We start from the raw sequence: 14,800 nt of genomic DNA, 5'->3' as shown, positions 1-14,800 counted from the left end.
CGCGTCGTATAATCGTCGTCGCAGAGGAAATCAATTTCGCGCGGCGCGTACGTACTGGCCGGAAGCGAGGGGGGTGAGAAGGCGTGTGCGCGGAGCTAAAATGGGAGTGGACCAATCGCCGGAGGGATGAACGCCGCCACTGCCCGTACACGACTCGGCGCCGTGGAAGGGACGGGGCGACGGTATCCTCGAGGGGCCCATGAGTCTCATTTCACAGCGCGATAATATACCTTATTATAACGCATTCGCGCGCCGCCGCCGCCGCCGCTTTATACGTTCGCACACAAGGAACGTAATGTAGCAGAGCGTTTTAATATGTGTGTGGAGACGGGGGATGTGCGAGCGCACGCGCTAAGGGACGACGACAGAGAAATCGAGCAGGGGCGTAGAGTTAGGGCGGGTGGTGATAGTGATTGAGCGAGTGAGTGAGAGAGAAACGGGACTGCAGACAGTCGGACCAGATATATCGTCGTCAGCCAAACCGGAAAGGACGTTCAATATTAAAAACCGATTTATACTCTCCTCCGACACCCCCCTCCCTCCCAACATCATCGGACTGCCGCGTTTGCTATAAGCCCGTCGTCTCGTCCGGTCATCCGCCCCTTCGCGCGCCGCCGCGCCTACCGCCGGCCTATCTGCCGCCTCCGGTTCCGCCGGCCGATCGTTTCTCCGACACGCGTCACGACGGATCTTTTTGTCGTCCACGCGAACCCGAACGCGCGCGCACACACACGCGACAGTCCGCACATACACGCGACACGCTCGACGACGCGACCGCCGCAGAGAAGCGCAGCAGCTGCAGTCTTGCAAACGCCGTCGCCGGCCGCCGATATATGCCCACGACGACGCCACTGATCGAAGATATTGGTCGTCGAAAAAACACCGATCCGCCGCCGATCGCGAGGTGAGTACGCGCACATACGATTTCTGTTATGGTATTACATTATAGGTTACCTGGTTGCGGTCGAACCGCGACCGATTACGCGTTTTGTGGTTGATGACCCGTAGTTGCACGTCGTGTTCAGGTGCGCTTTCGGTCGTCTAAAAAAAATAACGCCTTTTGAATAGGTTTTCTAGGTGTAGTCGATATCGAGTAATTTTCATCCAAACGTATTCATATGCTGAATTTATTTTTAGACGTTATAGTGTATAATAATAAATATTTGACCGTATACTAGATGATGGCTATCCTGTATGAGCGGTAGGTAAACTGAAATTTTTTTTCATACTATTTAGTATTTCTAGTAGCTTTTCAACTTACTGGCGATCGTTGAATGCTTTTGACGAAATGTAAGAAAACTCGCAGATTTTGATCAAATATTGTCGACCGTGGTTTTAACCGAATGTCGTTGGGAATATTTTTGGCTGGTTTGAAATCTCTGTATTCTGTTTAGATATTTTATTGACTAACGCTACATCGCTTATCTCTAATCATTATTTTATTTGGTTTATTAAACAAAATAATATTATATCAGTATTTTAAATAAATATAAGATATATTGTGATTGTAATGTTTTATTATTATATACTTAACTATTTTAGTCTTATAGAACCCTATAACAGGTACGTGTACATTTTATACGATCAATTAATTTACTAATATATCTATGCAGTATGTTAGAATACTATTTTTATTTGATTTATTTAAATACAATTAATTAGAAAAAAGTCAATTTGTATTTTAAATCACGACAAGTAAAACAATATACATTCTATCATTCGAAGAATCAGAACAGTTTTAGTTTTTATGTAGATAAGTATTAAAACTATCAAGTGTTTAAACTGTTTAAAGACAACTAATACAAAAACGTAATGTAAACAAAATGTAGTTATTAGATAAATTCCTAGTATTATTTAAAAGAGAATAAACAAAAATATTAAAAAACAAGGTTGTTTCGCCAAAAATAAAAGTAAATTTACATCGGAGAAGCGCACGAATTGCCAATATAATATTGATTTGATGTACTATGTGTAATTATTATAATTGTTGATTATGTTATATCAATGATACTTTTTTTAAATTAACTTATAACTTAGTTACATTATAGCTATGTTCATATTATATGTTTATAAAAGTTAATTTCAAATAAATAAACAGTTATAATTAAAGTGCATTAAAAATAAACAAAACATTAAGACGTAATATAAAAAAAACTACCTACATACTTATGATATCTATAACTGATAATCGTACAAAAACAATTCTCTTATCAAAATATTTATTTAAATAATTAAATACACATAAAGATCAGAGTATGTAAATATAATATGAATATTTAAAAAAAATATATTTATTTTTATAAAATAAAATAAAAACCTAATATTTTTTTTATTACTATTATAATTGAATAAAAACCTTGGTGTTTTTTTATAAATGTACATAATAACTTACTCTCAAAATCTTAGTTATAACTTATAAATATGTAACAGTATATCGGTGTAATTATAATTTGTATCATTTTTAAAGTTTGGGTTAATATCTGACTAATTATTTATTTTTTATTATACCTAATTACTTATAATAATTACTTTCATTATTATCAAATAGGTAAGTATTAATTTTATATTTATAATTTTATAAGGTGCATAGTTATAATATATAATATTACAATTAAGTACATTTTTATGTGTTACCTATGAATAATTTTTCTTTTAATACCCAACTATAATGTGCAATAAAAATACTGGTATAAAAACAATTAAATAAATAAGTAAGATAAAAGTAATATATTGTATAAATAATAAATTTTATCAAAAGTGAGAAAATTTAATGAATTATTCAGTGCGAAGTTAATAAATATCAAAGACAGTTAAATAATATCTTAAAATTTGTTTATTATTTTATAGTAAATATTAATGCATCTTACTAATTGTTTATATGATTATGAACAAAAAAATAGAGTACTTTCCTACGTATCTATTTGAAATCTTGCATCTTAATACTAGGTATACTTATTGCCTATTACCTATGGTATGCACCTTTATGTTTTTTATTGAGTACCGTACAATCAGTCATGTTATACAATTACAATATCATAAAAATATTTTGTTTTAACTTTTATCTATAGTAATATTTGTGTACTTATTACATCATAATTACATTTAATAATAATTTTCAAACATTTAATGAAATTAAACACATTTTATTGATTTAGTATCTATTTGATAAGCATAATCGCTTATATATTGAGGTACATTTTTTTTTTGTATGCATTTATATCCATTATATTTTAACGCTATAGGTGCTGTATTTATCTAAAACTAACTAAAAATGATATTGGTTTATCCAATAATAATTAAGATCTTATTATAAACGTCTGACTTATAACGTTTCATTTGTTTTTTTTTAATTTTCTGAAAATTAATATAGGTAGATACCTACTGCATTTTAAATTTAAATATTCTATATTTTAAACTAATAAAGGTAAGAATACAAATAATTCATTTTATTTCATTGCACTGAAAAGCGATAAAACATTATCAGAAAAAAGTATGCATTAGTCATATTAAATTATAAACTCAATAACCTATAGCTATCTCGTTGATAATAGTCGAAAATGTAAGAAAAATATTGTAGATAGGTACCTATAATTATTTTTGATACTTTTGTGTAATTATTAAGTGGGTAAAAATAATACATCACCATGATTCATTATGAAAATAATCATATTTTGTATATTATTATGTTTATTATGTATAAAATATGTTTAATTACAATAAATCAATTATAAATACGTACCATACATGCTTAAATTTTGAAATTTTCATTTTCATTTACACGTTCATTTAAAAATTAAAATCTAATTATATCTTTTACAGATAGCTATTATACAAATTATTTAATACCACATAATGTAAACATATTCATACGCATAATAGTTTCAAAATAATATATCACCAGTAAGTATGGAATAAAGTTTATAGCCGTAATGGTATATAGTGGGTTATCGTACTAAAAAGACGATTGTAATAATATACTCCTACCTATATGTGATTAGATAATATAATATGCAAGACTTGCACTGCTTGCAGTAGATTCTTCGATCCTTTCATGAATAAATTATGGATAAACTATGGCTCTATATAACTCGTGTATGGCTGAGAGAATAAAACTGTATTGGTAATCCAATATTTATATATTTAGGCCCGATAACTGATGTATGAAAAACTATTCTGTTATTTGATCAGTGTATCCAATATTTATTACGTTAACAAATAAAAACGTATACATATATTAATAAAACATTATTAGGTACGTACAGTTTGTGTACATTTATTTATTTGTTGAAAATTAACGCCATAGTAGTACAGAAATCGTACATATCACCTACCGTGTGCAATACATATTGTACTGACTCGATCATTTTTTTTTTATTCAAAATTTTACTTAAATTGAAATCCAAAATGTGTGGTTTAAATTGGATGTAGGTACCTCTAATTTTCCACTATATTGATACATGATATTATTGGTTAATAAACTTTTAAACTTTCATTTTAAGTTTTCTTTTAGAATCTTATCATTTAATACTATTACAATGAATCAGTCAGAATATTATTTTTTTTTTCTATAATAAGTATGATTAGAGGAATAGATACAACTGTAATTTGTATTTTATAAATATTTATCGACGACTGTTGCTACAAGAACCAAACAAATTTTAGCTAGCGCTTTTTTTATTATTATAAGTACTGATAGATTTAACAAATTTAAATGCGTATATACCGTTGGATTTTTCTATTGCGGATAATGTAAAAGGACCCGATAGATAACTAACGGTGCAACTATTTTAGTGCAAAAAGAGAATAAAATGTTAACTACAGTACAATCACGAAATATTTGAATATTTTTTTTTAATATATTTCATATTGAAACATTGTACTTACATGCAATGTTTTACTTAGTAGTATCTAAGCATTATTTATTGAAAAGTGAGTTTAATAAGAGTAAATTTATAAATTAATATGGTTGTTATCAATACTAGTTTCTACTAATGACTTTCCTTTATACGAATAATAAATTTCAGAAAATGATTATTAGAGCTTTATCAATTTATTATAAATATATCCTATTATTATTATAAGCCATAATCATATATTATGTTTTTATTCATTACATTTTTACTGTTTACTTAATTAAATTATAATAATTATCATATACTTTGTTATCAATTTTTAATGCATTTTGAAGAAAGTCATGATATAATTTATAAAATATAAATTATAAAAACAGCCTTAGAGTTATTAATAATAAAACGTTCTTTAATTCACTCTGTAGAGATATAAAGTGTAATTATATTTATAATTAATATGTAATTAGTACATATTTTAAGCAATGTATACCGTGTGTATATTATGATATATTTTTGACAGAATTTATTGTTCTAAACAATTTAATCAAATATTTAACTTACTACATTTGTGTTGGTCTATAGTCTATTTATATTATAAACATTTGACGGAAAATTATGTACTTCGTCGGTACGTAAATAAATTATATTATGAAATAATAGCCGAAAAATATACAGGTATAAACTTTTAATAAAATGAATCGTATTTTATATGAGTTTTTTACACAAAACTTTGTAATATATGTCCCTTTTTAACGAATAACTGGTTTAATTATCCCGGAACATTGTTATTATCATTGTCGGTACATCTTTTTAAATCATTTTGAAACCATATTTATTTTATTTTATAAATGTAAATGTTATAAGTACGTACCTCATAGAAGTTTAATATTTAAATTATAAAAACCAGTCAAGTATTTTCTTCCCAAGTCCTTGTGCAAAAGTTAAAATTTTGAAAAATAAATAGAAAAAAAACATACAAACATATTTTTTCTGGATTGATAAAAATTTAAATTGTATACACACATTCAACTTAAATGATTATCCAACGATTTGTAATAAATGTGGATAAGACGCCAATTTCACAACTAAAATTTAATTATAAAGGATTATTATCTAGGTTTAAAATTACTTTTCTTAATAAATGAATATATATTTCATCAAAAATTCACTAATATGTTGATACAATTGTGTTTTCTAAGGCATTCTATATTAAAATTACGTACATTCATTTAAATATATAAAAACTAAAAAATAATAATGAATAAATACATATTACATATTTATATACACATTTCACGATTATAACATGATTAAAAACTTTGTACTTATATTATAGTTCTCATTGATATTTCCTTGTGCAGTTGTGCTATTATGGTAAAGTATAGCTTTTATATTCTTATGTAACACAAATTAAAAAAAAAAAAAAACACATATTTCAATAGAAAATTACATTTATTATTTTCAATTATTAACTATACTTAGCTAGACACTTACTATGCGTAAATGATTATTTTTGAATAATATTTTATACCTAAAATATTAATATGTAATATATTATTGTAATAAACCGAATATTTAAGTTATTATGAGAAAAATAATATGTTTCAAGTTTCAATCATGATCTTCTTTAATTACAATGTATTCTACATTATCGCTATTCCCTTAAATTAACATCATTTTAACTTTGGAAATAATTGAGAAACATGCGATAAAATATCTTAGCTCTTTATGTTAAGAAAATGGATTTTCAATTATATCTGTATAAACATCTCCAATAGTTAAGTACCTAAATGGTACATAAATAGTATAATAAAATGAACAATAAAATTAGAGAAATAACTGGACATTTTTATTTGAAAAATAGTAATAAAAATGAATAAAAACTATAGTCTATAAAGTACTAAAATAAATTGTTTAAATCATTAAAAATAAAATAAAAACGAATATAATTATATTTATTTCAAATATAACTACTGTATTGATCGTATGTATAATACATAGTTTTTATTAATTTGATATATTTTATAAATAAAACAAATAAGTTAAAATATTATAGAAGTGTTTGAAATGAAAATTTTGAGTTGTATGTATTGTTATACTTTGAAAAAATTCAAATATTTGGAATAAATTTTATAATAGTATGATGTAGGTACATCGCATACATTTCGAATAAATTTAAATTAAAAATTATAATAATTATTCATTTGTAACTGTTTATAGATAAAAACTATATTAAAATATTCAAATAATGGTAGTTATATTTATGTAGTGTATCATATGTGTAATTCTATTTAAAGAAAAATACTCTCCTTGAAATAGTTTTGCGGGATGAGAAATTCAATTCAACCTATAACTTCCTCATTTAAATATTTAATTTCTTGATATTATAAAATACCTTATATTCTTGATGAAAAACATAATAATCGACTAGATATTATAGATTGTACACAAGCTTTATCTATATCTATAATTATATAATATTGTATATCTAATAAGATAAACTATACGAACTGTTTATTGATTATTATTCCAAATTTTCTACTTAAAAATTAATAAATGCCGCTCATAGCATTGAAGTCATATGATATAATATAGTATAAAGATAATACCTAATAATTTAGACATTCAGCCTGGATCCATATCTGCATCATAGGTACAATAAAAATCAAAACAAAAATACTATATATTATTTATAATTTCGCAAATATAGTTTTAGTAATATTATATATATTATAATTATAGCATATTAAACTTTTTAATAAATTACTTATACATTATCAGCTACACCTGTAGTTTATTTAGACTAAAATTACTTTGCGCTTATCCTCTTAAAATATTCAAATCAATTGCGTACAAATTTACAAATAATAATAAACTATTCTTTATAAAATGTCATCCATATTTCAGGTATATCAATAAAAAATAATTATAGAGATTAATAAGGGGAATAACCTCTACTTACTTAAAAAAAATAAAACATTGATGGAACAATCAATTTTAATACATTAAATAAGTCAATCACTAAAAACGTATTAGGTTTGTAATTAGGTATTAAAAATATACTCATATAATATTGGGATAATACTGGGAGTTAATAATTATAATTTAGATCTTTTACCCAATTTTCAGGCGCTAATAAAAAATAGTACATTGTTTGTTTATCTTACATTTTAGGCCGTATTAAGACTGTAATGGTTTTTAAACAAAATATACAACTATTGATTGAGAAATGCACAACTCAACATATGCTTGTTTGTCAAGATCAAACACTTCAAATCAACCGTCGTCCGATCAGGAAGGCATAGATCGTCAAAACAGTTTAATGTTTACCAAACTTCCATTGCCAAAATTAGAAAATGATTTACAAAATTATAATTTGAGGTTGGACACCAGGCCAAACTCTGAACAGAACAAAGGTAAGTGCATTTCATGTAACAGATAAAACCTAAAAAATTAAAATGTTGATAACCGGTAACAATACATGTTTTAAATCTCCTAGTTTATAATGAGTACAGTATAATTTTAAATTTAAAGTCACGTTTTATTTGAAAATCATAAAATCAATAATCTAAAAATACCTATTAATTATTTGTTATTTGTACAACCAAGCTTGGTTGTGACTGGCTGGTTGTTCAGATTTGAAGATTTATATAATTTCTATACACATTGTGATAATCTAATAGAGTATGTATTATTTTTTAATTCAATTTCGCATGATATGCATATCACTTGTATTTTACTAAGTAATCCATATAAATACCTATGTCCTATATTTTGTGAATTGTCTTATATAAGTGATTTTAGATAATATTATCAAACCAGCTCCAAAACCGTTTTATTATAAAATCTTTATGGGTGTTAAGTAAATTGCATTTTTAGGCCATTTACTAAACACTGTATTATTTAATAATAATAATAATAATAAGCTTTTAAAATACAGATCTTTGGTTTGCATCTAGAATTAGTTTTAATTGGTGCACGCTGAAAACAATGTAAACATCGATTATACTTTAAAATGCTTTTATATTTTAAATATTATTACTTTTCAATCGATTCCCACGATGGTGATATTCAATTAGGTAGTTGTGTTCATTTTCCAAGTATTTTACTCTTTTAAGAATCGGAAAAAAATATTCCGTGACCGTGGTGTAGCTAAATAGCCTATCTCAAACGCCTTGTGATCGTGGATTTAGATATGTCCATCAAAACCAGTACACTTTTATATTATTATACTTAAGCGATACGACTATCATCAACAATTTAATAGATTTTTTTAGGATCTCTAAGCTTTGCAAATCTACAAACAAACACGTCGGAGCTATCATTACGTGTGTATCGATTTTACGCATAAAATGCAATAGCCAATAATAATTTATAAAGATGTTCCTACTGGTACGGATCCTTGCCAGATCCCATTTGAGAACAATTTTACATTTGACGTCAGCATCAGTACAATGTCCAATTCTTAAAAGAATTGAGACAAATAATTTAGATGTATTCACTTGATTTTTCTAGGGCTTCAAACCTTTGAAAATAAATAAATAAACATGTCAGGAAGAACCTAAATGCACTGACACTGACGATAAATTTGAAACCTCCTCCAATATTAGCTTAAATTTTAAATTTCTCTATCAAAATCTAGAACATTTTTCTAAATGATTTAGTTCAATTTTTAGTAATCAAAAAATATGCCAGTGTAGGTATCAAATTCGAAATCTGATAGAGAAAACAGAGGTCTTAGCAAATAATGAATATAAAAAACTTTGTGTACTTTTTTTTAGAATTGTTCACATAAAACTAGTACGCGTAAAAATATGACACCGGCATGTTCGTTTGTAAATTTACAAAGTTGAGCACCTAGTCTTTTTAAACTACGAAATGGCTTTAAAAATGTTACAAATAGTTTATCTTAGCAAAATGTGCTAATACCAACGAACTAGACAATGATTTTATTATTCATTTATTTATCATAAAGTGTTTTAAAAGCATAAGAAAAATTTACTTTATACGTGTTATATTGGGAAAAAGATCCGAAGATGTTGCCAACAACAGAAAAAATGTGTTTCGAAATTAGCATCCATTAAAATAACTTAATCGAACTAAATATTTCCCATAGGTGTAAAGAATATAAAAGATACAATTGTTGAACTAATATCATTTGTAAAGCCATATAGGATATCAGTATTATTATACATCATTTAGTTAAAAATTCCCATGACTATCAATTTATTATAATATACCCTTAAATACATTACATTTGTTCAAATGTTGTTAATTAATAATAATCAATAATTAGATGGTGCAACAGATCAAACGATAAGAAGGTATAGAACAGCGTTCACAAGAGAACAGCTGCTTCGATTGGAAAAAGAATTTTATAAAGAAAATTACGTGTCTCGACCTAGAAGATGTGAACTTGCTACCGAATTAAATCTACCCGAATCCACGATAAAGGTATGTAATTTACTTTTATACCAATATTTTTAAAGTATTATTGCCGGCTTGAATAGTAATACACAGGTCTAACTGGTAAAATATGTATAGGACATAAAGCTGCTAAATATAAACTGGATTATTATTAATGCTCGGTAACTAAACAGAATATTATTAACAAATATAAATCTATGACAAAAATTACCACACTGTAACTGTATTCAAAAACTCGAAGAGATAACTATAGTTTTGTAGATTTTACCAAAAGAAATAGGTTACCGGTTATTTATCTTGACAGTGTAATTGTTAACGAGGCTTTTTGATACTCATAATTCATTAAACAAACTTATTTTTTTAGTATACCTAACCATCTATAATAGGTATTATTTGTACTTTTCTTAAAACTTCCGCCTTGACGGAAAATTTAAATTTAAATTCGTTAGGGAAGTTGTAATACCAATATCAGATGAATTTAATTTTTTTTAAATATCTAATTTTCAACCATTTGTCACATTTTTCCTTTAGATGCAAAAACAAATTTTAGATCTTAGTTCTGTAACGATATTGTCCTATCAAACGCTATAACCAATCTATCAACATTGTTCAAAGTCGTTATATATATAAGACCAAGTTTTTTATATTTTAGTAAACAATCTATTTTTATTCGACTTTAATCATTTTTTGAGAGCTTGGGAACTTTTACAACTTCATTCTAATCGTACGTTCATCTTTAACTCCAAAACAAGCTCTTTTATCTCGGTTTACAAGTGTAGATAGATTTCATAGTTTGAGCTACATTTCAAAACAATTTTTCTATTGCTTTTAATAAAAGAGTCCTAATTTCTTAATTATTTACCTTAATTTCATATTAAGTGAGTATAATTTCACAGTTTCTCGGCTTATTTCTGCGATTAGCACGTGGACAATATTATTGTTTTACTCGATGTCGGTCAGCACAGTGTTTACATTATGTACACACTTGCTGCCGACGTTCGACCACTGCTCACACTTCAAGGCGTATTTCCGGTCAATGATTTCAGGTGTGGTTCCAAAACCGGCGGATGAAGGACAAACGGCAGAGGATCGCAATGGCGTGGCCGTACGCCGTGTACACTGACCCGACTTTTGCGGCCACCGTCCTGCAGGCGGCCGCGGCCAGTGCGCACGCCAACGGCACGCTGCCCGACATTGCGGCCATCGCCAACGCCTACCAGTACTCGGCAGCCGCTGCGGCCGCGGCCGCCGGTCCATCGTACTTTCACGGTTCCGGAGGCGGAGGCGGTGGCGGTGCAGAGTACGGCAAGTTCCAGCATCAGCACTACGTGGGTCCGGTGCCGCCGCCGCCCCCTGCGCCGCCCACGCAGTCGCTTCAGCAGATGATGAAGAAACCGTTCGGGCCGTTCGTGGGCCACCATCCCCACCATCACCATCACCATCAGTTCGCGGCGGCGGCGGCGGCATCGGCCGCGGCGGACGCGGCTGCCATGTCCGCGGCCGCCGACGCTTCGTCGGCCGAGTCGTCCAACAACGGCCACCATCAGGCGGCGGCCGCCTATGACGGCCACAACGATCACAAAACTTCGACGGCCACCGCAACGGTGTCGTCGCAAGTCGACAACAACAAGACGACCTCGGCGGCCGCGACGTCATCGTCGTCGTCGTCGTCGGCCGCGGACGCAGCCGATTTTTCCGGAACCAGCTGCAAGTGTGGCATAGTCGACTGCGTGCTGACCACTTCCGGAAAGTCGGCCAACAGCAGTAACGGCGCAGCGATGGACGAGTCTACGCCGCCGCCGCCGCCACCGGCCGCCGTCGACCGGTTGCCGCCGCAGCTGTTTTTCATGACTTCCGCGGGCGGACCGGAAACCGGCAGGGACGACGTCCAGTCGGCCGAATGTTCGTTGGCCGTTCACAAGCACGTCTACCACAAAGAGTACGCCAAAAACAAACTGTTCCAGCCCTACAAATCGGACGTGACCACCGCCAAACTCAATCTGTAAACTATAATTAGGTACATACACACACACACACACACAAATATATGATTAGTATAATGTATAAAAGTTCATAGGCGTATTAATAAGTATGCTTCCAATCGTGCGTACATGTACGACCTGTGAAATTTGACAACACAAGAAAAAGCGAATGCACGTAAATGCGATATATCAATAATAATATTCGTAATAATGCGACTCCTTTAAAATATTTGGAATTTTTTTTTTAATTTTTATTTCTTTGATTAATATTATTATTTTTTATATTCACGAATAATTTTTTTTCTTCAAATTTTGGTGGTCAAACTCCTTATTCTCCAACTCGTTTCACATTTATCTAAGCTTGTGCACGACCAACGAAAAAGGTCTAGACACGCATATGATATATAGCCATATAGGTACTTTATTCAATAATCTATGTATATATATATATTATGATTATCTCATTGGTGCACAGTGCACACTATTAAATTATTATATTATATCGAGTACAGGGTGTGTGAACATGGTTAAAACAACACGTATAACGTTGTTTGTGTTGTAGAGAAGTCCGACCACAGGCTCTAATTTCATCCGTAATACAATAAATTATTTATATAATATACTAACCTTGATTAAGTACCAATATAATATTATTGCTTCGCTAAATTCTAAACTCTGGAGATAAATGCATATTAAACGCTCAGTTTGGTGTCAAAATCTTAACGGCCGATTGCATATTCTATTAGACTATTAGACACCATGATCGTAAAATAAAACTATCGACGCTTATCCCTTGAAAATTTCCCATGATGGTCTTCGTGTACAAACGATGATCGTTTATTATCGTAAACGTCTTTCGCAGTGTTTTCGCTTCTATACAGCGTGTACTTAAATTTAAGTAGACGCTTTATAGTGAGGATTTTTTACCACACTTCAAGGTGGCATTGTCATACTACACAATCAGTGGTAACTATATGAGTATTATTTTGAACTAAATATTTATTTTTTATTTTATTTTTCTGGTACAGACCAGGGGATATATTTTCGATTTAGTTTCAGATATTCGGATGAAACCTTTTAAAAACCAGAGTTTAAAAGGACTATTTCGTACAACAGAAAATTTAGGATAAAAATAAAAATTCTACCTATCAATCTCCACAAATCGCTAAACGTGAAATATTTTTATCGATTCGTTGGAAATGGTTTTATTATTCATTTTAATACGACATCTTATCAATGGAATAGCATTATCAGTATGAAATAGGTTTATTCTAGTTTTCCAGATTTACGCCCTTTATTTTATTTTGGTCACTTCTATTATTACAAACCACATTATTCCAATGACATGCAAAACTCCATGTCCCGTAGTTACAATACCATACCTTTTGTGAAAGGTCCTAAGTAATTACTTACCCTTTCCAAATGGTCTCAGCCGGGTAGATTGTGGCAATCCAACGGACAACGGGTACCTCCCTCTAATATCGACCTGGTTGCCACAGTATAAATAGAGATATAATACAATTTATAGAATATAACAGACCTCCCCCCCAACGGTTTTTCGTAAGTCAATAAAATACACGGATAACTAATTATTATTTATTTTATTATTCCTCTACAATATACATTATAAACACCCTTGAACTGTGTGTACAACGATGTATAACTTCCAAACTTCCGTTAAATGTTAATAATGATGACCATTATTATAGTGCCATGGTGTATCATTAAAGATTATTGTTAGAAATCCTTTACTACTAACTGTAAATAAATGATTAATTTACTAATATGAGTAATACTAAGTTGACTACTGGTGTAAATATTGAACAATTATACAAGTGTAATAAAGAACGTTTAATAATACAAAACTAAGAAACTAAAATAATATATTATATAATATTATAATAATATATTACAAGAACCTATAAAACTTACAAAATGTTCTTACTGCAATGATATTAATTCTAATTACACAATGAAAAAATTCATATTTTTTTACTAATTACAATAAGCGAAAGAATTTTATTCATTGTTTCATTTTCAAAAAAAAATCATAATTACTACGTGTATTATACTATACTAGATACTACAAACGCTAGGGATATACTTAAAATTTGTTTTTAATAAACCTATATGAGTTTAACTTTTAATAATACACTTCTACAAAATGTTTTTTAAATCTTATACTAAACATAATATTTCTAAAACACTTGAAATATATTTTATAAGTATTTTTTTTTTTTAAGTTATTTCATTCTTCTTACAAATATTGATTTGATACTGAGCATGAAAATCCATTATTATCATGGTGTATAATAAACAAAAATATTTGTATAATAAAAACAATTTTAACAGAGTCGTGTTTAAAATTGTATTTAAATTTACTTAAAACAAGAACAAACTTTTATACATTTTATAATATTATAAAACTTTGTAATTAATGATGATACTACATTGATAACTACTAGAAATAAGAATAAAATTGAGTTTATATTTTATAGGTGTTTTACTTTGAATTTGGTATTTTGTAAATATATTATTTAC

At 29.5% G+C, this 14,800-nt stretch overlaps 1 protein-coding gene across 1 annotated transcript; it reads left to right on the top strand.

Annotated features, from left to right (window-relative positions):
- Nucleotides 1–13,251, top strand: LOC114124815 (segmentation protein even-skipped). The gene is made up of 4 exons (XM_027988192.2): nucleotides 1–904; nucleotides 8,025–8,266; nucleotides 10,147–10,304; nucleotides 11,324–13,251. The coding sequence occupies exons 2-4, from the start codon at nucleotides 8,080–8,082 to the stop codon at nucleotides 12,281–12,283; spliced, it is 1,305 nt and encodes a 434-aa protein (XP_027843993.2). The 5' UTR covers nucleotides 1–904; nucleotides 8,025–8,079; the 3' UTR covers nucleotides 12,284–13,251.
- The last annotated feature ends 1,549 nt before the right edge of the window (nucleotides 13,252–14,800 follow it).

This window comes from Aphis gossypii, chromosome X (genome assembly GCF_020184175.1).
Source record: "Aphis gossypii isolate Hap1 chromosome X, ASM2018417v2, whole genome shotgun sequence".
In the NCBI taxonomy this organism is placed as follows: domain Eukaryota; kingdom Metazoa; phylum Arthropoda; class Insecta; order Hemiptera; family Aphididae; genus Aphis; species Aphis gossypii.
The sequence above is the reverse complement of the archived record's forward strand: the minus strand, read 5'-3'. Positions and strand labels throughout refer to the sequence as shown.

Bases quoted from the DNA above. Each gene is read 5' to 3' on its own strand.
- LOC114124815 (XM_027988192.2), top strand. From the start codon at position 8,080: ATGCACAACTCAACATATGCTTGTTTGTCAAGATCAAACACTTCAAAT. The intron at 8,267-10,146 runs GTAAGTGCATTT...ATCAATAATTAG, and splicing joins AAACTCTGAACAGAACAAAG to ATGGTGCAACAGATCAAACG. The intron at 10,305-11,323 runs GTATGTAATTTA...CAATGATTTCAG, and splicing joins TACCCGAATCCACGATAAAG to GTGTGGTTCCAAAACCGGCG.